The following is a 25,181-nucleotide window of genomic DNA, read 5'->3' on the forward strand; positions in this document are numbered from 1 at the left end:
CACGGATTTTACTTTTATGGCATATACACTTTTTTTTACAGCAAACACCTAAGATTCTAAGAAACCAAGTACGACCAGTTTCACGTTCACCCCATCGAGTTTCTCCTTTTATGGAATGTAAAAGCCTTTTTTTATGAAGGAACCTTGTAAAAGAGATTCTAAAGAAGTGAATAGTTTAACTTAGATTCTAAAACAAACATGTATGAATAATTTCAACTTCAACACCTATTTCAGTGGGAGGGATTGATTGATAGGTACTCTTAATCAAACAAAATGGCACATTTTTAGTATACAAAAAAGGGTACCAATTTTCTGTTCGAAGTAGATTCAATATATCATCATGGAAGCAATGAGGAGTTCACTTTCTGAAAGATGAAACAAACATTAAAATGCAATACAAACCAATGAGCATAGATTTTAAAAAGAAAAAACATTTTGTCAGAGGAAGAAATTTACCAACAGATACAGTAATACATAACATGAGATCTACTGAGCTACAAAGTACTTAAAAACATTCAAATGTGCAAAATTTGTTCTACCGAATGTTTAACCCATTATAGACTGACTATGCACCAAGCATTTGAAAGTAATAAGCCTAATAATGTCGCACCATAATGATACAAGAGAGAATGAAACAATTCCCATAACCTTTCTCTGCAGTGTTTTTAAAGGTCAAAGGGAGATAAGTTAACCTATGGTTGACTAGTTTAATCCCTTAAGCAAATAAGGGACCCAACTCTACCGTTTTGAGGGTCTCTCATCATCATCATCATCTTCTCCGCCATCGTCATCGTCTGAACCATCTTTACCCGACCTCTTACGTTTTGGAGGAATCTGAGCCTTCTCACCGTTCTCGTCATCAACATCTTCATCTTCCTCTTCTCCATTCTCCTCTGGTTCAAAATCACTAGATGCTTCCTCCTCCTCAGCAGTGCCTAAAGGGCGAATAAGGTAATCTGTTCCCAAATCCTCCTACAGGTGATTCAAACGAAGGAGGCCATGGCAAAGTAGAAAATTATATTTATACATTATTGCAAAAGATAAGCATGGACTATAGAGCAACACAATAGATACAGCACTAAAATTTATTTCACATGAACCATGCTCTTTAAGCAAAAACATCATTCTATTAAGTAGATTCTCAACAATCCCTTCCCCCATAAAAAACCATGACGCCTAAATTGGGGAAAAATAAAGAGATCCAAACAATGCCAAATGAAGGACCCCGGTCCATTATTCGAAGTGAAAGTGTATTCATTGTTTCCCCCATATGGTTGGCATCAAACAAGACAACAAGACCAAATTCGCAAGCATATCAAAATATAAATGAAGAAATTATCAAAAGATAAAGATCAAATGGAAATGAACAATTTAATGATATTAATATATTGTTAAACATAAAGCATAGTAAAATTCATGTATGTCTAAAATTAAATAGGAGCTATAACAAACTTTGCCCCCTCCTTTTTTTCCAATCAGTACAAACCGTACTGATCCGTGTATTTCTGAAGCAAGGGAAAAGGACATTGCAGCAGGGAAATGTTACGACCGATCCCGCACAATAGAGATAAAAAAGAAAATAGAACACGGTAACGATACAACACAACAGCAACAACCAATTTCACTGCAAAAAGGTTGTTCCAAAACAAAAAGGAAAACTCAGAAACATGTAAGGTTCGTAAATGATTAAATGAATGAGTTAGTGAAGAATCCCTGGTTACTAAACTATAGCTTGAAACAGAATAAAATTTGGGGAAAACATAAACTAAAGGAGAAATCAAACGAATCAGGGAAAGTTAAAATATAATAAACAATCCAGGATAAAATACTTTCGACGAAACCAAAACCGTAACAATTTCAGAAAATTAGGGATTTAAGAAATTAAATCAGAGATAGCTACCTCTTCACCGTGGTCCTCCTCCTCCTCCTCGTCATCGTCGTCGTCGTCGTCATCTTCGTCGTCATCGTCGTCGTCGTCTCCGTCTCCAGGATCAGCACCGTGCTGGACATCACCTTCCTCTTCCTCTTCGTCATCTTCGTCGTCGTTACCGGCATCAGGAGCATCGTCTTCATCATCATCTTCGTCGTCATCATTGCCGTCTTCATCGTCATCGTCGTCATCATCTTCGTCATCGTCTTCATCGTCTTCGGCGTCGTCTACTTCATCCTCTGAGTTGTACTCTTCGTCATCCTCACTCAAAAGCGTGATCTCGTTCTCCTCCACTTGCTCGCTCAATTCCTCCTTGACCTTCATCTTCGAATCCAGAAACCCGAGCACGTTTGCCACACCGTTTCCAAATTCTTTGCTCAGCGAAAATCGATCGAAAACCGAGCACGCGAGAATGGAGAAAACAGCCAAGTTACCAGCCTCTTCCCTTCGCTTCCCCAGTTGCTCTGCAGCGCTGATCTTGGCCGTTGAAACACGAATTCACACGGATTGATGACGTGTCACTCGATCGGACGGTCTACGTAAAAGCATTTGCGTTTCAGCGGAGATAGTGTGATTGCGCCTTGCGGCGCTCACTACTCCTATTTTCACAGTCACGTGTGTCACGTGCTACTGAAATGAGCCAATCCAGGGTTAGGGTTTTCTTTTCCGGATCATTTATTCGGATTCCCAGTTTCCTACCCGGACCCGTACGTGTCCATAATTTTAATTCAATATCACGTTAGTTGGACTTTTAGTTAGCTTAGTAAGACAATTTCTTTTTCCATCCTCTAATTCCTGTTCACACCTCTATACTTTTAAAATTTTTAATCTTTACTGTTTTGGAGTTTTCTTTTTTATAATTTTATTATATGAAAATCTTTTATATTAAACAATTCATAAGAAAATAAGTAAATTTAGTGTTTTATTTCAAGTTGTGTAATTTGAAGCATGAAAATAACATTTTAGGTATATAATCTAAAATACAACTTAAACTTTTGAATTTGTATTTTGGATTGTGTTATTCAGAATATTGTTTAATGTCGCAAAGTACACGGTGAAAAACCAAAAAACGTGGTTTGTTTCATAAGTGTATTTAACACGGTGAATTATTAGAATGGCGAGACAATAACCTATAACATATATAAAAAAGATTTAATTTTTTGTGTTTATATTTTATAATATCAATTATATTTTTTATAATATAATTATTTATTAAATTTTTTAAAATTAACGGTTATCTTTATCTATTTTTTATAAAATTGTTTATTTCTTTTTTATTCATCAACAATTAATGAATTTTGAAATTAGTTCCTTTTCGAAATTTTATAACAATTTAATCATTTATCTTTCAAAATGCGTGAATTTAGTCCTTTTTACTAATTTTTGTTAAGTTTATTTGATATTTTAAACGCATTTTATAATAATATTTGAGTTAATATTGAAGTGAAAATGTGTCAAACAGTGTAAACAATTCAAATTTTATCATAAAATGCGCTTGAAACGTCATATAAACTTCACAAAATTTAGTTAAAAGCACTAAATTCACACATTTTTAAAAATAAATGACTAAATTAGTTAAAAATTTTGAAAAAAAAATTAATAATTTCAAAATTCATTGAAACTTGAAAAATCAAAAACAAAAATATATTTAATCCTTTAAAAAATCATACACACATACTTACATTAGTATTTATAAAGAAATTGAGAAACTCTTGAAATAAAACAAGCCTAACTAGAATAAAACAGTATTGCGCATGCTATAAACATGGTATTAAACTAATGTTATTTTTGTATAATGAGATTTATCGCGCATAAATCTCTTCGCACGAAGCGAAATAACATTAATGAGTAATCACGCAAATCCACTTTTGTCATCGCCTCTAAATTACTACAAACAAATACAAAAACCTATCTCAACAATAGATCGTTCCCAAAACACATTCTTAAAATTGCAAAGTGTGATAGTGATAACTTTAGAAAAGTTCCTCCTATATTGGGAATAACATATACAATGCAAGACACATGATTATTGACTCTGAAATAATAAAATAAACTTTTGCATTATTTAGCAAACCAAAGTTTAATTTTGGATTTGTCACTTTTTTAAGAAAAAAAATTATTTCGAATTATAGAATCTAAAATGTATTTCTAAATTTTGCAATTTGTAAAATTTAAAAATATTTAACAACGTTGAAAATAAATAATTATAAGTTACGAAATCTGAGACAACATTCAAAATTTCAAGAATGTACATTTAACAATCTTTCTAAATCATCTAGAATCTTTCCAATAAAATAGTGTGATAGGATATTTTTGACACTTCATATATCCAAAGTGTAGGAGGAAACCATATGAATGCAAAAAGAAAGAACCACACCAAATAAATCAGGTTTTTTAGATTTTATTTTATTTTATTTTAATTTCAGTATTTAATTAATGCGATTTTAATTATATGTTAATTTAATATATGATAAAATGCTACTAGGCTGGTATCTTTTTTCTTTTAAAAAATAAAAATATCACATTTTCCACCTATTCAACAAAACTTATATACAATGATTTCATATTGTTGTTTAAATTAAATTTTATCATGTCATGACACTTTAGTGTCAGTTTACGTTAATATTTTTACTAAGACTCTTGTCGTAAAGAAAGAAAGAAGAAGAAAAAAAGATGGTGAAAGAGAAAATAGAAGAAAAAAAAAAGGTTATTTGGCTGGAAAGAAATATGTGAGAAATATAATAAACATAGAAATAATTTTATTAAATAGAATATAAAAATAATATATTTATTTGTTCATATGTTATTTGTTTCGTTACATTCAATAAAGTCTCATCTCGTTTAGAAGTCGAGGTCAAGTAAAGTTTAAATCCTTCTACTTTCCTTCATCCTCCGAGATACCTTTTAAGGACAAAACTGAAACTAAAACGTTCCAAAACTGACAATATCTTAAAAACGTGGTAGTTGTTTCTAAGATTTCTTGGACATTTTGTGCATTATTTTCCTTTTAAGTGCGGAAAGTTTGATATGTGAGTCTCTTTCTCATTATTGAAAAGTTTTGTGTAACATATTATTTATGTTAAAATATGAAATTTACAGAAACAGTGAAACTGAAAACTGGATAGAGATGTTGTGATAACACGGCTAAGCATTCCATATTATATGATACATCATGGATTGATCATCCAAGTCAACATCTCTAGAAGCTGAGACGAGACATCTTTCATCTTTATGAACTCTGATAAAACCACACATAAGAAATGCATCATGCAACAAAACCTCTGTTTGCAACTATTCCTTTCTCTTCAAAAAAAGGTTCCTTCATGCACACTGCAAACGTGATTTATCCAAAAAAAAACACAAATTTTCTTTATCGTGGTGCAGAAGCAATAACCACAAATGATAATTGGGTATTTTATTCAATAATTTAGGTTTAGACGTGTGCTTTTTTTTTTTAACTAGTTTTTTTTAATGAATATAAAAATATTCTTAACACTTTAAAATGAAAAAAAGTTTATTATACTTTAACTTTTATGTATTTATTTTTCATCGTTATTAAAGTAAGCACACAACTTCTAAACTTTTTTAAGATATCAAAAATAATTCCTTCTCCATCATAAAATGAATGTAAAAGAAAAAAAAAAGGGTAATGTGAGATTTTAAAAGAATATATTAAACACAAATATCCTATAAAAATTATAAATTTATTCATTTAATAAGAACTAAAAATAAAAAACTCAAGTTTTAAAGAATGACAAATATTTTTGTATACAATAACAAAAATGCATTCATAACTATAAGACATGTTTAAACTTTACCATTAATATTAGTATAAATTTAATATTTTATCAGTTTATTAAACAAATGTGTAATGAAATATTTAAATTAACACGAGTCATGAATTTGGATGTAGGAATATATCTTGTAGATAAGGTATACACATATATCGAACTTTCTACCTAATATGTTTGGGCAGATGTCTCTCTCTCTCTCTCTCTCTCTCTCTCTCTCTATATATATATATATATATATATATATATATATTTTTTTTTTTTAAAAACGTGGTATATATGCCAATATTATCCATTAATTATCATCCTAATTATGCTTAGTTTTTCAGCTTGTTAGGTTAAGTGGAGTGTTTGGGAGGAATCTATTGACTAATATTGTATGAAAAAAGGCTTAATTATTACCTAACAAGTATCAATCTACAGGCTATATTTTTTATTTTTTATTTAATAATTCTCTTGAATGTTTCTTTTATTAGATTATTCCATGGTATTCCATCGTTTTCATTTTCTCTTTTGTTTCTATAATATTTTACTCAAATAGCTAAACACAGAGCTGGTCAAACGGGTAAACTTATCATGGATTGATAATTTAGTGAGCCAACCCAACCCAATCCGGCTCATTTTTTAGTGAGTCAAAAAATTTGAATCCGGCCCGACCCATCACGGTTTGGCGGGTTAAATAAGTTGGCTCACGGGTTCACTTAATTAAAAAGAATACAATTTTTTATTTATTTTTTAGTCAAAACTAAATTATAATTCTAATTAAAATCTAAATAAACTTTAATACAATCCAAATACAAACCAAAATAAAAAAACACAAATTATTTATGTGTTGGCTAAAAAAAAAAATCTGACATGACCCAAATGTAAAGTCCAACTTAATAAAAAACACTTGTGTGACCATTTTATCTGCGGACTGGTGAGCCAACCCGGTTCATCACGGATTCAACCCGGATGAGTCGGGTTCTAGATGAGCTGGGTCAAAAATCAATCCGTATTGAAATTTGTAAAAAAATTTCAATCCAATCCGGCCGGAACTCGTGATGAGTCGGATTAGCTCACGGATTCCAACCCATTTTGACAGTTATAGTTAAACATTTATATATATGACTGATTTCAGAAGTTGTTTCAAATGTTATGGAACCTGTTTTTAGAAAAATAAAAATAGTATATACGTTAAATTAAATTAGCTTCAGATTGTAGTATTTATTTATGAAGGAGTGAGGTGAATGGTGCAATGCAACTATGCATCTGTGGTTTTAGCACTTTCCTTCCTAAAATTACTTAAAATTATTCTATTTTATTATTACTACTTGCATCTCACGTCCAATCATTACATGCAAATACAGCTGCAAATTAAAATATTTTTAACTAATACCTTTTCTGTGCGTATAATAATTAAGATATACATAGTGGAAGAAAAAGTTCATGCACTGAATTTAGCTTATCTAAATTAAAGGTTAAATAAATATATTTCAAGAAAGTATTCAACCTCGTTCAATGTGAATCTATTAAAAAAATCGTATTTAATTTTCTTAGAATGTGATCAATTAATTTTGAAATGAAAGAAGAAACATAAAAAAATATATTTTCACTCACTTTTAATTTATTATTTCAATCATCTTTTAATTATTTATTTTTAATTTTTTAATAATATAATACGATGATCTAAAAATAATTAAATAATAAATTAAAATGAATCAAAATATAAGATAATATATATATATATATATATATATATATATATATATATATATATATATATATATATATATATATATAAGAAATAAGGGGTTAAATAAGAATGCAATACAACCATGCATTTGTGCTTTATCACTTTACTTTGTAAAATAATTACTACTTGGAGCACCACCCAATCATCGCATGCAAATAGAGTCGCAAATTAACAACACCAACATTTTTAATTAAATATACATTATTTTGTGGATATAATAATAACAGTTAAGACGTAGCCATTAAAGTTAATTTTCAATTACTAATTACAAGGATCTTTTGTCGTAATTTAGGATTGAATTTGAAAGCCAAAAAAGTAAATTTAACGAGCCAACATAGAACGGTGGATATTTAATCACAGAAAGCAAATTTGAATGAAGATGATAAATAATTTGAAAGATGATAGTTGCACATTTTTTATTCAGAGTTGTAAATTCTTTGTATGTCTCTAAATATATAAAAGATGATACTCGAAACTAACTTTTTGTTGTTTTAAACTAATCTAACATTAAACAGTAAAGTTCACGAATCAATTTGTCATTAATAAAACAATTACATTTTTTTACGATGTTTTCCTAAATACATAGATTAAATTTATTAAAAAATAGAAAGTATAAATAACACTTATTAAATAATAAAATTAGAGATATTATATATCTCATGATTTTAATTTTATTAATGGAAATATAATATATTTTCTTTTCTTTTATTATTATCGAATATTATAATTATATCTTAGGTTTTAATTTTTTTCTTTATATCCTAAGATATTGTAACGTTAATTTTTTAATATTAAATAGTAAAGTTAACTAATCAATTTGTCATTAATAAAACAATTACGTTTTCTTACAATGCTTTCCTAAATACATTGATTACATTTATTAAAAAAATAGAAATCATAAATAGCACTTATTATTTATTAAACAAAAAATAAATTAGAAATATCATATATCTTTTAGTTTTAATTGTATTGATGAAAATATAATATATTTTATCTTCTTTTATTATTATCGAATATTATGTATTAAAATGATATCTTAGGTTTTAATTTTTTTCTTTATATCATAAGATATTGTACTTTATGTATTGAACAAGTTTCTACTGGATTAATATGCAAAATAAAAAAGTTTTCTCGAGTTATTTTTCATCAAACACATATCTTTCATTCTAATAATATATACATATCTAATATGGTATCAGAATCATTGTTTAACAAGCCTATCCTAACAAGGTTTATTGGACATTAGAATTTTTTAATTTTAAATAAATTTAACGAATAATATTTATTTTCTTAGAAAGAAGATTTGTAACAAGAAAAAAAAGTTAAGAAGTGTTTTTATGAAAAGAAAAATGAATTTTTAAAGACTAAATTTTAATAAATTTCTCTTATAATATTATATACATTTTTTAGGTGATTTTTTTTATATTTTAAAATCATTTGAAAAATATCTTGCAGTAGAAATTTGTGAAAATTTAATTTGAAAAGATATCCTCATTAAAAAGTAAAGTGATGATCTTTTAATTATAAAGAAAAATGATATTTTAATTACTAAATTTGGACAACTTTTTCTTATAACATGAAGTGTCATCTTGAGAACCACTTAGAATATGTCACTTAAAGTTGTAAGAGAAAATTGTCAAAATTTAGTAGTAAAAATCATTTTCCACCTATAAAATGGCATAGCTGCATTCCATAATGTGGAATCAAGCTACTGTGATCAATCATCACCAATCTCTTTCAAAGATTCACAATGACAAACTTGAAGTCACTGATTCTGTGCTTCTTTCTCCAAGCCATTGTTGTTCTGGTTACAATACCAGGAAGCCACTGCAGAAGCTTTCTTCCAAACAATGAAAATCTGATAGAGAGCACTTGCAAGAGAACCCCCAACTACAATCTCTGCGTTCAAACTCTGAAGGCAAGCCCTGAAAGCTCCACTGCTGATGTTTCAGGGCTAGCTCTTATCATGGTGAAAGTGATAAAAGCCAAAGCAAACGATGCCTTGAAAATAATCCATGACTTGCAGAGGGCGGGAGCAGGAACTAAACAGAGAAGAGCCTTGAGTTCTTGTGCTAGTAAATACAATGCAGTGTTGATAGCTGATGTTCCTCAAGCCACTGAGGCTCTGCAGAAAGGGAACCCCAAGTTTGCTGAAGATGGAGCCAATGATGCTGCTAATGAGGCTACCAACTGTGAGAGTGGTTTCTCTGGGAATTCTCCACTCACCAAACAGAACAATGCTATGCACGATGTTGCTGCTATTACTGCTGCTATTGTTAGATTGCTGCTCTAGATTTTGCACTTCCTCAAACCTATGCTTAGTTGTGTTCACTGATTGTTGCAGGTGTCTTGGAACCTGCTCTTACCTGTTATGTAAAAAAAAAATGCTGCTATCTATTTTAAAGCTCTTATAATAAGTTATATGTAATAAAATCCAAGCCTCTCGTTAATCTCGCAATTTCCCAAACACTTGATATGCATTGTGACTATTATCATAATTCCTCTTTGCTCTGATTTTCATAAGATCAAATCCGTTTGTGAAACCTTAACATTATTGTTGAATGACACAAAGTTGCGTTTTTGCGAGAAATTTATTGTTCTATGAATGTTAACAAAAAGAGAGAGACCCATGAACATGATTTATGAATTATTGGGAATTGAGGATAGGCATAACTGCTATATTATTCTTGTGTATGCTTTCTTTCCCTCCCTCCTCACTAATGCGTGTCTCATTCTTCTTTGGCAATGGTGGGGTAGGGTAGGAAGAAATGATAAGGATAAGTGAAGGAGATTAATCTGAGGGTGTGGCTTGTCCTTTTGTGGTTATTATTGCTGTTTTAAGGTGGTTGGAGATCATGTTCCATTCAAATATCCAAACACGGCTCTTCATTATAGCATCTATTGGGGGAAGGGATCACATTTGGTCACTCTAAAGAGACAACACGCCTCATGAACCTTTCACTTTGGCCTTCTTGTTACCACAATCTCTCACCACCTTGATTCCTATTCCAATGGCTGCCACGTAATGTACAAATTTTGTGATTATTTAGTCCTTAATCACAAATTTGGTCTCTAAATTAGGTCTATTCCGTGCTCAAACAAAGTACTAATTTATTCTAGAAAATGGTAGGAATAACTAGAATAATTTCATGTTCTCTGCTCCTAAAGCAAGACAAAGGAGACCCACAACGGTGATCACTTCCGTGCACGGCACAGCCTCATAACTACAAAAGCAAAGGGTAAACAATCTTTCGTTTCTGAGAATTCTGAGAAGACATTGATCCATCCCCACATCATTTTTCTTCTCGTTTTCCAAGACATGAAGCCACTATCTTTTATTTTTTACGCTGTTGTTATAACAACAATTTCGGTGCCAACAGCAACTAACTGCAGAGTCGTTCTGCTAAACAAGGCCAATCTGATAGAAGAAACATGCAAGCAGACACCCCATCAGAACCTTTGCATCCAATACCTCTCCTCTGACCCTCGCAGCGCCGATGCAGATATCGAAGGGCTAGCTCTGATCATGGTCAATGTAATCAAAACCAAAGCAAATAATGCCTTGGACAAGATCCACCAACTTCTTCAGGGAAGCCCTGAACCTGGTCAAAAGGAATCACTGAGTTCTTGTGCTGGTAGATACAAAGCAATTCTGGAAGCTGACGTGGCACAAGCCATTGCTGCTCTGCAGAAAGGAGACCCCAAATTCGCAGAAGATGGTGTGAATGATGCTGCTGTTGAGGCCACCTCTTGTGAGAACAGTTTCTCTGGGAAATCGCCACTCACTGATGAGAACAGTGCCACGCATGATGTTGCAGTCACAACAGGAGCTATAGTTAGACAATTGCTCTAGTTACTTACTCATGTCTGTTGGTCTCATCTGTTTCGGAAACACAATTGCTTTTGCCACTTCCACAATTCTCACTGTCCCCTCTTCTTTGCTTTCTTTGTTTCGATTTTCATTTGTATTGATCAATTATTGGGAAATAATTGGCCGAGCTTGAAGTTGTACCATGAGACCTGATATGACTCTCTGTGTTGTACTTCTTTCTTCTGATGTATAAGCTATTTCGTCTTTTCAACAACTCTTTGGTAAGCAGAAGATCCTTGATATTTTAATAAGAAAAACAGTTTTCTACTGAGTGAAGTTACTGACCTTTTAATTCATCTATTCACATCCCTAACTTTTCTTTTTATTATTTATATTTGATATTCACATCCCTAACTTGCAATTTAAGTACTACTGTTTATATCTTAGGTGGTAGGGATGATAGTTTCCCAATAGAATCATGCAGTTATTTGAAGAAAGCGTCTAAGCAACGTTGTTACTTTTGTTTTTAAGTTGAAATATTTTCTGCTACATGCTAATATTTGTGACGAACTGACATAATGTGAAGCAGAAGCAATTAATGGCTTTAACCAGTGCTTGGAAAACTTTTACTAAAAGCGGATCAAGTAATCATTAATATTTAATCCCATAACAGTAACATAGTTCGCCCCTTCTAGTGATCAATTAGTATGCAACAACCATATTGCTTTTACATAGGGCAATATCAGCTTTAGAACTAGAATTATTATTTTTGGTTAAAAAGGAAAGGCTAAGACTAATTAACCGTTCGGCAGTCCCTACGAATCTGGCCATTACTTGGTGATCCCAAGCTTCCCATTTTTAACATTGAATGCTTGAAGTCTTCGAAGAAAGCTAATGGATTCTCCACATAGTTTTCCACAATCTGTCGTGTCTGATCATTTCCATTCACAAGAGTCTGATCTGATGGGAGCAATCCCTCCCCAGAGAGAAGATTAACGAAGTATTGGTTATCAAAGGTAGCAGGTGTAGCCAAGTCAAGATGTGCAACTATGTTACCATTATCTAATCCTGAGCACAACTGTTGCAATGATGCGATGAAATCAATGTTTTCTGAGTCGCTACTACTCTGTAATCGAGAGCTGAATGTTGTGCAGCGTGCTTTCCCTATTGTGTGTGCACCTAAAAAGTGGAATGCAGAAAAGAATGGTAATCTTTCTTGTTTGTCAGTGATTGATAGAGAAGAATTGTTACAGCATTTTAATAGCATTGTAAAGTGATTAACCTGAAAGGGCAACCATGTCTTTAAGTGTAAGGCCTACATTCTCGAACTTGGCTACCAGCACGTCAACAGTGGAGTTTGGACCTGGGATGTTACTATTTGCTGCATCCTTACTAGCAGTAATGCTATCTTTCCTTCCCATTTGCATCTCCCAAATTGGACCTCCTGACTGTAACATAGTAGTTCAACTTCATATGCTTCATGATAGTCACAGATTAAACAATTGAGCAAGAAAATTAAAAAATAATAATAAAATAAAAAGGAATGAGAAAGAAAGGAATGAGGTTGGGACAAGAAGGCATGCAGCAGTGACAAACCAGAAGAACTGAATCTCTTGCAGCAGTTGCCAGTATGTCAGCACAAGAGACAGTCTGTGGACAGAGTAGTTCCAGCTCAGATTTGATTTTGTCGATCACTTCAAATCCTCTGAGAGAATTCAAATTTGGACCTGCAGTTTTCTCCCCAACAAAGTCCTGTGTGTCATCCAGCAAGACTGAAGCATCACAACCCTGAAATGTCAACAATATATTACAGGGTTAGTGGGGTTTATAGAACCTTCAAAAGATAATGTGTGGAGGCAAAAAAAATGTCTTGCATTGACAAAGCAATCATGGAAATGTAGCCTAAGCAGTGAGGCAGCCATTCTTGAGTCTTCAGCAACAGCCTGCTCCACCCAATAGAAGATGATGGCCTCAGCCTCTGGGCAAGTGTGGCGGTATATGCCACTCCCTAATGCACAACCAGGATCACCACCATAGGCATCATTCACGGTGGCTGCAAAGGCTGGAGTGAGCTTAAGTATCATTAGACACAATAGTACTATTTGCATGGCTATATTTTAGGGATGGTAATTACTCTAAATGTTATGGTATGCTGAACAGTAAGGAAGTTTTATTGGATATAAGTGCCTACCACAGCTCTTCTATATATAGGAACTTACTAGCAGAATGTTGTGTGATAAAAGGAAAGTTTTAATGGAAGGTGTTAACGGGGAGTTGTTAAAGACAAAGTCAAGCATAAGTAGTTAGTCGAGTCAGTAGTGTACCAACGTAATCAAAACCAAAGAAAAGAATGAATCCCTTAGACAAAACCCATCAACTACTTTCGAATCCTTGAACCCGGTCAAAAGGAAGCATGTTGGTGTGCTAATAGATACAAAGCAATTGTTGAAGCTGATATGGTAAAAGCAGTTGCAGCTCTGCAGGAAGGGGGCCCCAAGATCACAGAAGAAGGTGCTGATGATGCATCTGTTTAGGCCAACTCTTGCAAGATCATCTTCTCCGGGAAACCAAATCAACACTCACCAATGACAAGTTGCCAACAAGGCTATGCTTGATTAATATAATATGATATTGATCAAATTATAAATTATGTTATACCTTGTTTATCATGTCCTTCCTAATTGAAAGAGCATTATAATCCTGAATGAAATTATCGACATTTGAGAAATGCACAAAAGAGGAAGGGAGAGAAGTGCATGAAGGATGAAAATTTTGTCCAAATTGATAGATTGGAAAACTGTGGAACCGTTGGCGCTAAAAGCCAACAAGATATCCGTGATACAAGGATGATTTTTCCTTAAAATCAAGGTGACGCAATTCCAATGGCCCTGCTAGCCCATGGCTACAAACAGCAAACAAAACACCTGACCAATTATTGTATATTTGAAAAAGACTCCTGCATTTTGTTTTATTGGTTTCTTGTGTGAATTCTCTTTCACATAGACAATCATGTTTAAAACACTATTTAGCATTAAATGCCAGTGTTTTTTTTTTTCTTAACTTGAGTAAATCTGTTTCTTTTCTTGATGTGTGTGAGATGTTTTTGCCATATCACTCATTTATACTATTTTAACAAGCCTTTTTCTCTATTTCAATTTTGGTATGTTCATGTCAATCATATTGATTATTGATTTAATTGCCCTGTTTAATAATCTACATGTTCATCAACAAGTAACCAGGTTGAAGGAGGTGTAGGGGACAGCTCTATCTGAAAAAAGAAAAATCTACTTCCTGAACTTTTTCTAAGAAAAGATTCAATTTTTAATCTGTCATGCATGACTAATCACTTTCATGTGATACTCACAAGTATGCATAAAATGCACCCAACTATAAGAGTCCAAAAAATTTTGTTCTTGTTTTTTTTTTTCAATTGGTTGCAAACAAATCTCAATTTGTTAACTTGCCAAGGACCACCTAACTTTAAATAGCATCCAAGAAAAAAGCTTGGTGACTCATACCCCTACCCGAGAAAATGAGGAAGAGCTCACTCTTTGCGTCCTTTTTTATTCTCCATATTCTTACTCTTTCCTGTATTCTTCTCACACCAACTCATTCCTCTGATGGTGATTTGGTGGCCCAAATATGCCGAAAGACTCCCTTTTATGATCTCTGCAGCTCCATCTTACACTCAAATCCCTTGGCCCCTAAAAGTGATCCAAAGGGTATGGCCCTCATAATGGTGAATAACATTCAGGCAAATGCTACTGACACACTGAGTTACATCGAAGAGTTGATCAAGCAAACCTCAGATGAAGAATTGGAGCAACAACTTGCTTTCTGCGCAGAGTCATACATCCCAGTTGTGAAGTACATTCTCCCACAAGCAGCTGATGCCATAAGCCAAGGTCGATATGGGTTTGCCAGTTACTGCATCGTTGATGCTCAGAAGGAAGTTAATGCCTGCGACAAGAAATTTTCTGGCTCATCTCAGACACCATTAAGTGACAGAAATTGCATTATGCAGAAGCTTGTGGATGTGGCTGCAGCCATGGTTAAACTACTATTAAATGGCTGAGTTTTTTTTTTTCTCCCATTTCCAACGGGTTTGACACACCGTTTCCGAGTTCTTTCTCAGCGAAAATGGATCGAAAACCGAGCACGCGAGAATGGAGAGAACAGCGAAGTTACCAGCTTCTTCCCTTCGCTTCCACCGGTTGCTCTGCAGCGTTGATCTTGGCCGTTGAAACACGAACTCACACCGATCGACGATGTGTTACTCAATCGGACGGTCCATGTAAAAGCGTTACTTGTTCATATTTTAATTCAATTTTCGTGTCAGATAGATCTTTTAGTTATCTTGGTATTATATATTAGGTCCTTCAATTCTTTCTTAAATTCAATTTAAGTATTTTATTGATATGATTTTGATTGTATGCTAATTTAATATTTGTTTAAATGGTACTGTGTGGGTATAGTTGATTATACGATTCCCTCTGCAATTAATTTGTCAGTATGCTAATGCTATATGATTGGTTAGGTATGCAAGAAAATATACCAACTCTATGCCAAACTCATATTTTTACTAAAATTATATTTTTACTAAAAATTTGCATATATTACCTTCTTTACTCTGGAAAGAAAAAATTTTATTTTCACTTTATTTCTGAATCATTTCTTTCAAATTAAAAAAAATTGTATTCTATACTTTTACCTATTCTTGTTTTATTTTTTCACTTACCTAAATCTCCCCTATCAAATAAATCACACTTGAACAATTTTTTACCAAAATACAAAACTGGTGTTTGGGAGAAAATACGGTTTATTTATATGAATATCAAAAAAACAAATACAACAATCGAAAAAAGGAATAAGATGAAAAACATTTCAGTTTCTTTCTTTTTTATTTTGTATTTAATATAAATATAAATAAAATATATATAAATGCTTGGTCCTTAAATATAATTTACAAGATTTGTTAGACAAGTGAATAAATGATGTTGAGGTACTGATCAAAGTATAATTAATTAAAATTTAATAATAGTATAAAAGTGTAATTTAATTTTAAATATTGTTTAACTTCACAATAACTACTCTAAAAGTTATATATAAGAAGCACATGTTTAATCTTTAACAGTATCTCAAACAAAAATAGATCAGAAGGGGGATTTTTGTCAAGGAAAGAACGAAAAAAACGACCAAAAGGAGATAAATCTTCTGCATATATCAAGAAATCATCAACAAGAAATGTAGAAGAAAAATGATCATAGATAATTCCGATGTCACATGAATGTGAAACCTCACTACAAGAGAGTAAGTACAGTATATAAACACAAGGTTCTAAGCTAAAAAAAGCGTGCACCATCATCATCTGATAACTTTTATTTTTTTACTGACATAATACTCATTTCTGCAGAACCTGCTAGAAAAATGATAAGGTTGGGTGAAAAAATAGGTTAACATAATTTATATCATATGTTGGCCCTTTTCTTTCTGTGGCTCAACACAGATTTAGGGTGGTATGACCTCATTCAGTTTAAAGATGTTTGGTCCAATTTCCATGTAGGGGACCCTCTGGATGCCTTGGCCAGGGGCACCCCTTAGTTTGGAACCTCAAAAACAGTTCCTATTTTGTCCTCTTGGGATCCCCACCACAAGAACTGAACACCCTGTTATAAAATTGATTGGCTCTGAAAGCAAGGCTGAATGTGAACTCAAGAAAAGAACATACCCAACCACACTATAATATTGAATAATTCATATCAAACAATGGTTTTGGGATTTAAAATGTACTAGATTCTCATAAACAATTCTTAGAAGCCTCTCACTAGATATAGGACCAGGACTAATAGGGAAAATGTTCAAGCAAGTTGGGAGTTGAAAGCAATTGAAAATTGGGTGTTATTAAACTATAACTGCTATGCTTGTCATTACTAACAAGACAAAAGTGGATAACTATGATTCCTTAAGTTGAAGCCATGCCAATTATGCTTGGTGTTAGTTAGTGTGTGTTTGTTGAAGGGATAATTGATGACTCTCTCTTGTGACCTTTAAAAAACAAAGAAAGTTCAAACACATGCAATCATCAAGATCTTGTCTTTAATGTAAGAAAGTTTATGGATATGAAGCCAACATCATCTCGAAAGATCTCTGATTTGTCATCTTACAGGCTACAGAAGAGCGTGAACACAGCAGAAGAAACTGTGGAACTGAAAACAAGAAATCCGTGATACAAGGAAAGATTTATCCTTAAAATCAAGCTGTAGACGCAATTGCAAGAGCACTGGTAGCCCATGGTTACAAAAAGCGAACAGCACACCTGTGACCAATTATTGTAGATATGAAAAAGACTCATGCTTTTTGTTTTATTGGTTTCTTGTGTAAATTCTCTTTCACATACACAATCATGTTTAAAATACTATTTAGTGTATATAAAATGTTGCTGTGTTTTTCTTTAAGTTGTTTAAATCTGTTTTTTTCTGGTGTGAGGTGTTTTTCCCTTGGACAAGCTAGATAACTTTCACCACTTACTTACACTGTTTTAGTAAGTTTTTTTATCTGTATGAATTTTGATGGTGTGTTGTTGATGTTAACCAAAACCTTTTTATTACTGATTTAGCTTGACATAGGTGTTCATCAACGAGTAACTAGACTAGGTTGAAGGGGATGCAGACCATGAATCTGACAAAAGAAAAAATGTATTTTTCTGAATTTTTGTAAGGAAAGATTCAATTTTTAATCTGTCATGTCGTGAATGACTAATCACTTTCGTGCTATACTCAAGTGGCATAAAATGCACCCAATCAAAGGAGTCCAACAATTTTTTTTCTTCTTTTTCAATTGTATGCAAACAAATCTCAATTTTTTTTTTTAACTTTCCAAGGACCAACCTAACTTTAAATAGCAGCCAAGAAAGAAGATTGGTGATTCATTCCCCTACCAGAGAAAATGAGGAGGAGCTTACCCTCTGTGTCTTTTTTTCTGGTCCATATTCTTCTTCTATCCTGTATTCTTCTCACACCAACACTTTCCTCTGATGGAGATGGTGACGATGATGGTGATTTGGTGGACCAGATATGCCGAAAGACTCCATTTTATGATCTCTGCAGCTCCATCTTACACTCAAATCCCTTGGCCCCCAAAAGTGATCCAAAGGGTATGGCCCTCATAATGGTGAATGACATTCAGGCAAATGCTACTGACACACTGAGTTACATTGAAGACTTGATCAAGCAAACCTCAGATGAAGAATTGGAGCAACAACTTGCTTTCTGCGCAGAGTCATACATCCCAGTTGTGAAGTACATTCTCCCACAAGCAGCTGATGCCATAAGCCAAGGTCGATTTGGGTTTGCCAGTTACTGCATCGTTGATGCTCAGAAGGAAGTAAATGCCTGTGACAAGAAATTTTCTGGCTCATCTCAGGCACCCTTAAGTGATAGAAATGACATTATGCAGAAGTTGGTGGATGTGGCTGCAGCCATAGTTAAACTACTATTAAATGGTTGATTAGTTTTGATTTCTTGTAGCATTTAGTAATTATGAGAGCTCTTATTCTTATTCCATGAATAAATGCTTTAGATGATTGAGTTTGTACAAATAGTGGTATGCTATAATTCTGTGTACTGAAAAGATGCTCTTTATAAACCATACTTTTCTTACAACCTTGCTGGTGTCACTTTTAGCAGTCTGGTCCCCTTTTCATCATAGTTGATTGTTACATTGTTACATACTTTGGTTTTAATTTATTCTACAACAATTGAAATCAAGAGAGTGGTTACTACTTACTAACTCCAATTGAGTTAAATTAGACAACCTACGGCTCCTAGGACTAAGAATATGCTTGTCTTGGATTTGACCACAGACTAAGTAGCAGTAGTGGTAGTGGTTTTGGTTTGGTTTTCTCACAGGGCTAGGTGGTAGCCTTTCATCAATAATCATGGTGTTGGTACAATGAAATTCATTGAGGAGCAGCAAACAGCATTGAATTGTTTCACTCATCCAAACTCTCTGTAGTCATGAAATGGAAACTGTTGCAGGTGTCCACTTCCTTTGTGATGAAGATTGTTTTGTCAACTTTTTCTTAATTTTGTTTGTCGGATCAAGATTGAGAGAAGCAGTCACATGTGAAATCACATGCCTAGTTACTCCTCTCAACATGCACAATAGTAGGTAGAGTCCAAACTGCCATAATGGCTTCAACCTCAGACCAAGCTTCCAAGAGTTCACACCTATCTTCAAGTTATGCATTGTTTTTTTCATGGTTGAAAGAGATGGAGTGAGGGAAAGTGAAATGGATTTCCAAATGAAATGAAAATTTTATTACATGTTTTTGTCACAATATATCTAAATAACGATAGCAGAGTAATTTAATCTAGTTTTATTATGTTTCACTCGTCACTGTCTAAAAATACAACTGGTGCTACACACCTTATTGTTTTTGTCTGAATGTTGAGAAATCACTCTCTTTCAGAGGTAGTCCCTATGTATCCGAATATTGTAAAAACTACAATCCATGAGGGATGTGGAAATTAGAGTTTTTTGTTTGTTTCACTTTCTTTCTTGGGTTTTTATAATTCAAAAACATCTTCCACACACAAATAATTTAAACTTGTAATTTTCTTAATTGTTAAAAAACAATAATTTATAAAAGAAAAATCTTTTTTATAATTAGTACACGTGAAATCCCCGACAAAATTAATTGTCCTTTGCATTCTTTTTTTCTTTTCTATCAGCACTTTCTTGCCAGCTTCCTTTACCCTACACCATGTTATTGAATGTGATATCAGAGTTTGCATTCAGTATGTTTGGAGGAGTAACAAAACAAATAAAGACAATTAGTTTTTTTCGTTCAGTGTTGCTTCTGAATCTTCATATTTATTTTACTTGGTTTTCTGAATTTTACCTCCGTTTTGATGTTTCTGCAACCATCTTTGTTTGGTTAAGTTAACTCAGTTTATGAGTTAGTAAAAAATCTGCTCACCCAAATGCACAAGTTGATTAATACTGAAGCTTGAAAAGCAAAATCTCCTAGAACTCTGAATTTGTTTGAACGTGCATGCAACAAGCAGTTGCTGAGGAGGTAACATCCAGCAACACCATTATGCAATTTAACTCACCCCACCCCACCACCATTGACTAATAACACTATACATACAGGGAAAAATTGCCCATCACATTCAGTCTCATGATAGTTGTGAAATACAGTTTCGAAGACAAGAAAAAAAAAAATCTTTGGTGAGAAGCACATGGGTACAATACCATATGACAATGACATTCTTGGTGTCACCACACTGGCATTAATTAACCAGCATCTCTTCTCTATTTTTTGGCAGGCAAATCTGAACCAGTGAACTGCTGTACAATTCTGCAGGGAACAATCAAGTAACATGATTGATTACATTACAAGGTTGTCACACCGGTGTTGTATTCTTTATGAACAAAGAGAGAAAAAAAAAAAAGGTGTAAAGATGGAGCTTCAATTCAACTTACTTGTGGTACTGAAAACCAGGTGCATTTGGGTGACTTGAAGATGGATTGAGTTGTTGTTGAACATAAACCAGACCACCCTCTGTTACTCCTGTGGCTACTGGAGATCCCTGGAATGTTGCAACTGAACTTTTCCCAGAAGACATGCCTGTTAAGAGAACATGTCAAAAACTAAAGACTGAATCTGAATTTGCTAATTTTGATAACTCAAAGTTAAACTTAAACCCCAACCATGTTATAGTGCACAAGAGTAGGAAACAAATGTGATATGCATGATAAGAAAGAACTAGTTTGATTACAAGCATTAATTATTACCTTGGAGCAATATCACAATACAGAAGATAACAGTGAAAAGCATAGCAAAAATGCTGCTACTGGAAGATGATGAGGATGATGCCTTTGCAGCCTTCATCTTCTTCAAAGCTTTCATCCTCTCAATCCTCGCACGCTTTAACATGGCAAGTTCAGTGATTTCCCTGATCAGCTTATGGTCAGCTGCATCAAGTGATGGAGCTCGTGGAGGTCTTGGAGGTTTGGGAGCCTTCTTGTTACTGCACTTTTTTCGTTTCTCCTTTTCTGGTGTATCATTCTCCACACATTCTACCGAGTACAACTTCCCACTCACTTTCACCATGTCCATTGAAACTACTGTTAGCTTTGACTCATTGCAGCATCCACTATACCTATCATCACCTTTTATACAAGAAATCTCAGTAAACAAAATCTTCCCTTGTTTTGTGTTACCTGGAGAAGACACATTCTTTGAGTCATCTTCAACCACTACCAACCCACTTTCAAGATCAATTTCAGAGTCATCATCCTTGAGACTCATATGATCCATCACAAAACTAATCCAACTTTTCTCCCTGCTTGTTACCCTACCCTACAGAATTAGGACACCCCCAAAGGGATAAAAAAGAAAAAGAAAGTAAACCCAGGAATGGACCAGCCCTGCATCATAACAAGAAACATAATTCAATCAGTTACAGACATGAAAAAAAAGGTTCAAACCAGTAAGCCAAAGAGAAATGAAGAAAAGTAGATAACTGGGGACTCGAACGAAGGAAAACCGGAGAGAAAAACACAAAGTTAAGGTTTTGAAAGTAGATTACGCGAAGCTTTGTGGAAAAGTGAATACCTTGCTTGAGGGAAAGAGAAAGAAGGCGAGATCCAATGAGGGACAAGAAGCATGAGAAATGGAGTTCACAACAACATCACAGGAAAACTAAAGATTTCAAATGAAATTTAAAATCTTTCTCTTTCTTTTCATTGACAGAGCCATTTCCATGTGATGTCTTCGAAACAAAAAAACTGGTGATTTATAGTACAGAGCGAAAATACTAGGAAGGAAGGAGCAAAGCAGAACCGCGCCGACAGTTGGCAACTCTGTGTTTCACCCTCTTTCTCACATTTTTTTCTTGTTTTCATTATTATCTAATCACTTTTCTAAACCTTTTTCAAACGGATTTCGTTTTCGCCAAACTTTGTCTCAAAAACATGCTTTTAAAATAAATGTCTGCTGTGTTACTGTTCACAGAACAGAACACGGTTTTAGTTGGTTCAAATTCTCTGTTTTATCTTGTTTTGGTGAATATTTTTTTTTATTATTTTAAGAATAAATGTGTACACTTTCTTTTCTTTTTTTTTTTAAATTTTCGTTTTTACTTATTCTAACTTCTGGAATACTAAGAATTTTCATTACTTCAATGGTTGAAGCGCGTTAATTTTAATGACATTTTAAAATTTAAATGGAATTTCCTTTATCTGTCAGTGTCACCACCACTCTTCTTAATCATAGGGTGTGAGATGATGACACGCGTGCAAAGAAGATAAAAAAGAAAGAAAAGTTATTAAAAATTATGAATCTGATGAGTGGATAATAAAAAACGAAGAAAAAAGAGTGACGTGTAAGTAAAATAAATTAGAATAATAAATATATGAATTAGTAATGTAATTTTTATTTTCTGTTCAAGCGTTGTTCACGGTTTTTTTTTTTTTTACCTAATGCTGATTTAGACACAGTTGTGTTCGTTTTATGAATACTTCTTCACCGACACTTCTTTTAGGGTATTTATTTATTTATTGAGATAAATTCTAAAAAAGACTAAATTCATGAATGACAGATAGATTTTGTGTAGAAAAAGCACTCGCAATAATAATAAGTCTTCTTTATTTGATCATGCGTTTAATTTTGAAATGGAAAAGTTTTTTTAAATTTATTATTTCTTAAAATACTTTGATTAAAATTTTGATGTGATAATTTAATATTTGATTGAACAATAAACTTTGAATTAAATCTAAAAGAAAAAATACTCGCAATAGTTGACTTTTATGTTTGGATAATAATATTTTAATTTACTTTTATTAAATTTTAACTTATTATTTTAATTATTATTAAATTATCTATTTTAATTTTTTTTAATATTATAATGTGATAATCTAATAATAATTAAAATAATGAATTAAAAGTACATAAAAAAAAATTAAAATATCATTATTTTTTCCGTTTTATATATTCACTAAATTTTACAACGGAGATTTGTATTTTCCAAAATAGCATGTTTTCAAAAATACTTTTTTTAGATGATATACTGTTCATAATATTTATTTAAGTAGCAGTACAGTTTACTTTTTATAATTAAAATTTGATATTGTAAATTGAATTTTGAATTTCATTTTGATATATTATTAATTAAAGTTTAATTACCTGGAAAATAAATGATGATTTAAAAAAATTATAAATAATTTAAAAACTAAAATATAGTTATAAATTAATTAATAGTCTAAAACGTAGTAATATTTAAAAAATGTTTGTAATAATTAAAATAAATCATTAAACTTAGTTAATATTGAGATTTGGTTAAAAATTAAAAAATGTTCAAGAATGAGAAATAAACAACACATTAATTTTAATTATCAAAGTTCTACTGATGTATTAAATATTATAATATTTTCGTGTTAAAGATATACTATCATGGTGTATTTATTATTTCGTGATAAAAATCAAGCTATAACCATGATATATTACTTATAAAAGATTTAAGTTTTAATTATAAGTTATGTTTTGTAAGATAAATGTTCGATTCAATATTATGAATTTGATCTAGTGTGACTAAATACACCAGTTAGTTGAACATCAATCAATAAGAAATTTATTTTAAATATATTTGATTTAAATAATTATAAAAAAATATTTTGAATTACGTTTATAGTATTTTATTTAGCCTTTTCGATTTTATTTGAAACTTTTCGTTTTGAAATATTTAATTTGTAAAAAAATTAACTTATACAAATGCAATTAAAATTGTTGGATGTTACACTATTTACGAAGGAAAATAATTATTGATGCTAATATCCTGTAATTATATATAATATCCTGTAACATAGCTTATTCCATAATTAAAATATAATTATTAAAAATCAAATCAAATATATGTAACATTTATTTTTGGGTGAGAAATAAATTTTGGTAAGCTATTCAATATCTTCAAATTAACATAAACATGAAAATCGTCGTAATCCATAATTAAAACACTAAAATTTTAAGTATTTCAAAATATTAACCAGACACTTAATTATTTAAACAATGATGTGATAGTAACTTAATAAAGACCAGGATGGTTATTGGAACGAAAATGAAAGTAGGTAAAATGCGAATATATACATAATAATACCAATAAACACGAATTTATTTCTCATTCTTAATCATAAGTTCTAACATTATTACATCAAAAAGTATATATATTTGCGTAGAAAAATAATAAATTGAAATGAATTAAACTACAATATAAAAATATATACTACGTTATATTTACTTCTCCGTCGTTATTTGAACCAATAATGTAATGTCTAAATTTTGTTAAGGTATAATTTTGTATTAAATATATTATAATATTTTTGTTTCACTTTCATCTTGTTAGAATTTTATTTTCTAAATTCTCTAAAAAAAGGAATTTATAAGTTCAATTGTTGTATTAATAAAACGTATATTTATACTTCATTTTCTTCTTTCTTTTGGATTTAAATAAGGAGAAGTTTTATAAGCTTTGAGAGATCTAGTCGTATGATTTATAAGCACTGGAACAAATTCGTCACATGAGATTGATTAAGAGATGTATGTTGTTTATATATATATATATATATATATATATATATATATATATATATATATATATATATATATATATTGGAGTGTAATTATATACATGTGTGAATAATACTGTTGAAAATTGTATTGTTATAAAAGCTTAAAGTAGAAAATATAAATATTTTAAGTGTAATTGGTATTTATAATATACTTGATGTGTTGTAGTTAATATTTTTGACATAATTTATGTGAAATATATGTTTATGGACTAATATTACTAGAATGGTAGACTATTGTTTAAGCGATGTTCACAGAGTGAATTATCATTATCTATTGTTAAA

At 31.9% G+C, this 25,181-nt stretch overlaps 7 protein-coding genes across 7 annotated transcripts; 4 read left to right on the forward strand and 3 right to left on the reverse strand.

Annotated features, from left to right (window-relative positions):
- Positions 1–405: 405 nt before the first annotated feature.
- On the reverse strand, positions 406–2,505 carry LOC114179013 (prostatic spermine-binding protein-like). The gene is made up of 2 exons (XM_028065194.1): positions 1,901–2,505; positions 406–972 (listed from the first exon to the last, which is right to left on the reverse strand). Exons 1-2 carry the CDS (start codon positions 2,252–2,254, stop codon positions 739–741), a joined length of 588 nt encoding a protein of 195 aa, XP_027920995.1. The 5' UTR covers positions 2,255–2,505; the 3' UTR covers positions 406–738.
- A 6,638-nt stretch (positions 2,506–9,143) lies between these two features.
- Positions 9,144–9,914, forward strand: LOC114178732 (cell wall / vacuolar inhibitor of fructosidase 1-like). Its single transcript, XM_028064791.1, has one exon. It carries the CDS (start codon positions 9,207–9,209, stop codon positions 9,747–9,749), a length of 543 nt encoding a protein of 180 aa, XP_027920592.1. The 5' UTR covers positions 9,144–9,206; the 3' UTR covers positions 9,750–9,914.
- A 447-nt stretch (positions 9,915–10,361) lies between these two features.
- LOC114178733 (cell wall / vacuolar inhibitor of fructosidase 1-like) lies at positions 10,362–11,603 on the forward strand. Its single transcript, XM_028064792.1, has one exon. The coding sequence runs from the start codon at positions 10,776–10,778 to the stop codon at positions 11,307–11,309; it is 534 nt and encodes a 177-aa protein (XP_027920593.1). The 5' UTR covers positions 10,362–10,775; the 3' UTR covers positions 11,310–11,603.
- A 221-nt stretch (positions 11,604–11,824) lies between these two features.
- Positions 11,825–13,676, reverse strand: LOC114177359 (peroxidase 40). Its single transcript, XM_028062669.1, has 4 exons — positions 13,142–13,676; positions 12,864–13,055; positions 12,550–12,715; positions 11,825–12,446 (listed from the first exon to the last, which is right to left on the reverse strand). Exons 1-4 carry the CDS (start codon positions 13,373–13,375, stop codon positions 12,061–12,063), a joined length of 978 nt encoding a protein of 325 aa, XP_027918470.1. The 5' UTR covers positions 13,376–13,676; the 3' UTR covers positions 11,825–12,060.
- Positions 13,677–14,403: 727 nt separating this feature from the next.
- On the forward strand, positions 14,404–15,622 carry LOC114177362 (cell wall / vacuolar inhibitor of fructosidase 1-like). The gene has a single exon (XM_028062672.1). The coding sequence runs from the start codon at positions 14,800–14,802 to the stop codon at positions 15,340–15,342; it is 543 nt and encodes a 180-aa protein (XP_027918473.1). The 5' UTR covers positions 14,404–14,799; the 3' UTR covers positions 15,343–15,622.
- Positions 15,623–18,212: 2,590 nt separating this feature from the next.
- Positions 18,213–18,805, forward strand: LOC114177361 (cell wall / vacuolar inhibitor of fructosidase 1-like). The gene has a single exon (XM_028062671.1). The coding sequence runs from the start codon at positions 18,213–18,215 to the stop codon at positions 18,771–18,773; it is 561 nt and encodes a 186-aa protein (XP_027918472.1). The 3' UTR covers positions 18,774–18,805.
- A 1,063-nt stretch (positions 18,806–19,868) lies between these two features.
- On the reverse strand, positions 19,869–22,186 carry LOC114177360. The gene is made up of 4 exons (XM_028062670.1): positions 21,892–22,186; positions 21,069–21,704; positions 20,757–20,901; positions 19,869–20,631 (listed from the first exon to the last, which is right to left on the reverse strand). The coding sequence occupies exons 2-4, from the start codon at positions 21,592–21,594 to the stop codon at positions 20,586–20,588; spliced, it is 717 nt and encodes a 238-aa protein (XP_027918471.1). The 5' UTR covers positions 21,595–21,704; positions 21,892–22,186; the 3' UTR covers positions 19,869–20,585.
- Positions 22,187–25,181: the final 2,995 nt, after the last annotated feature.

Source organism: Vigna unguiculata, chromosome 3 (genome assembly GCF_004118075.2).
Source record: "Vigna unguiculata cultivar IT97K-499-35 chromosome 3, ASM411807v1, whole genome shotgun sequence".
Taxonomy (NCBI): domain Eukaryota; kingdom Viridiplantae; phylum Streptophyta; class Magnoliopsida; order Fabales; family Fabaceae; genus Vigna; species Vigna unguiculata.

What these genes read in the sequence shown, in the direction of transcription:
- LOC114179013 (XM_028065194.1), bottom strand. Translation starts at nt 2,254, where the DNA reads ATGAAGGTCAAGGAGGAATTGAGCGAGCAAGTGGAGGAGAACGAGATC. An exon ending in AGGAGGACCACGGTGAAGAG is followed by an intron (nt 973 to 1,900) that starts GTAGCTATCTCT and finishes AATCACCTGTAG; the next exon opens with GAGGATTTGGGAACAGATTA.
- LOC114178732 (XM_028064791.1), top strand. Translation starts at nt 9,207, where the DNA reads ATGACAAACTTGAAGTCACTGATTCTGTGCTTCTTTCTCCAAGCCATT.
- LOC114178733 (XM_028064792.1), top strand. Translation starts at nt 10,776, where the DNA reads ATGAAGCCACTATCTTTTATTTTTTACGCTGTTGTTATAACAACAATT.
- LOC114177359 (XM_028062669.1), bottom strand. Translation starts at nt 13,375, where the DNA reads ATGCAAATAGTACTATTGTGTCTAATGATACTTAAGCTCACTCCAGCC. An exon ending in CAAGAGATTCAGTTCTTCTG is followed by an intron (nt 12,716 to 12,863) that starts GTTTGTCACTGC and finishes ACTATGTTACAG; the next exon opens with TCAGGAGGTCCAATTTGGGA. An exon ending in AGACATGGTTGCCCTTTCAG is followed by an intron (nt 12,447 to 12,549) that starts GTTAATCACTTT and finishes TCCACTTTTTAG; the next exon opens with GTGCACACACAATAGGGAAA.
- LOC114177362 (XM_028062672.1), top strand. Translation starts at nt 14,800, where the DNA reads ATGAGGAAGAGCTCACTCTTTGCGTCCTTTTTTATTCTCCATATTCTT.
- LOC114177361 (XM_028062671.1), top strand. Translation starts at nt 18,213, where the DNA reads ATGAGGAGGAGCTTACCCTCTGTGTCTTTTTTTCTGGTCCATATTCTT.
- LOC114177360 (XM_028062670.1), bottom strand. Translation starts at nt 21,594, where the DNA reads ATGGATCATATGAGTCTCAAGGATGATGACTCTGAAATTGATCTTGAA. An exon ending in TATTGTGATATTGCTCCAAG is followed by an intron (nt 20,902 to 21,068) that starts GTAATAATTAAT and finishes TTCTCTTAACAG; the next exon opens with GCATGTCTTCTGGGAAAAGT. An exon ending in CCTGGTTTTCAGTACCACAA is followed by an intron (nt 20,632 to 20,756) that starts GTAAGTTGAATT and finishes TGTTCCCTGCAG; the next exon opens with AATTGTACAGCAGTTCACTG.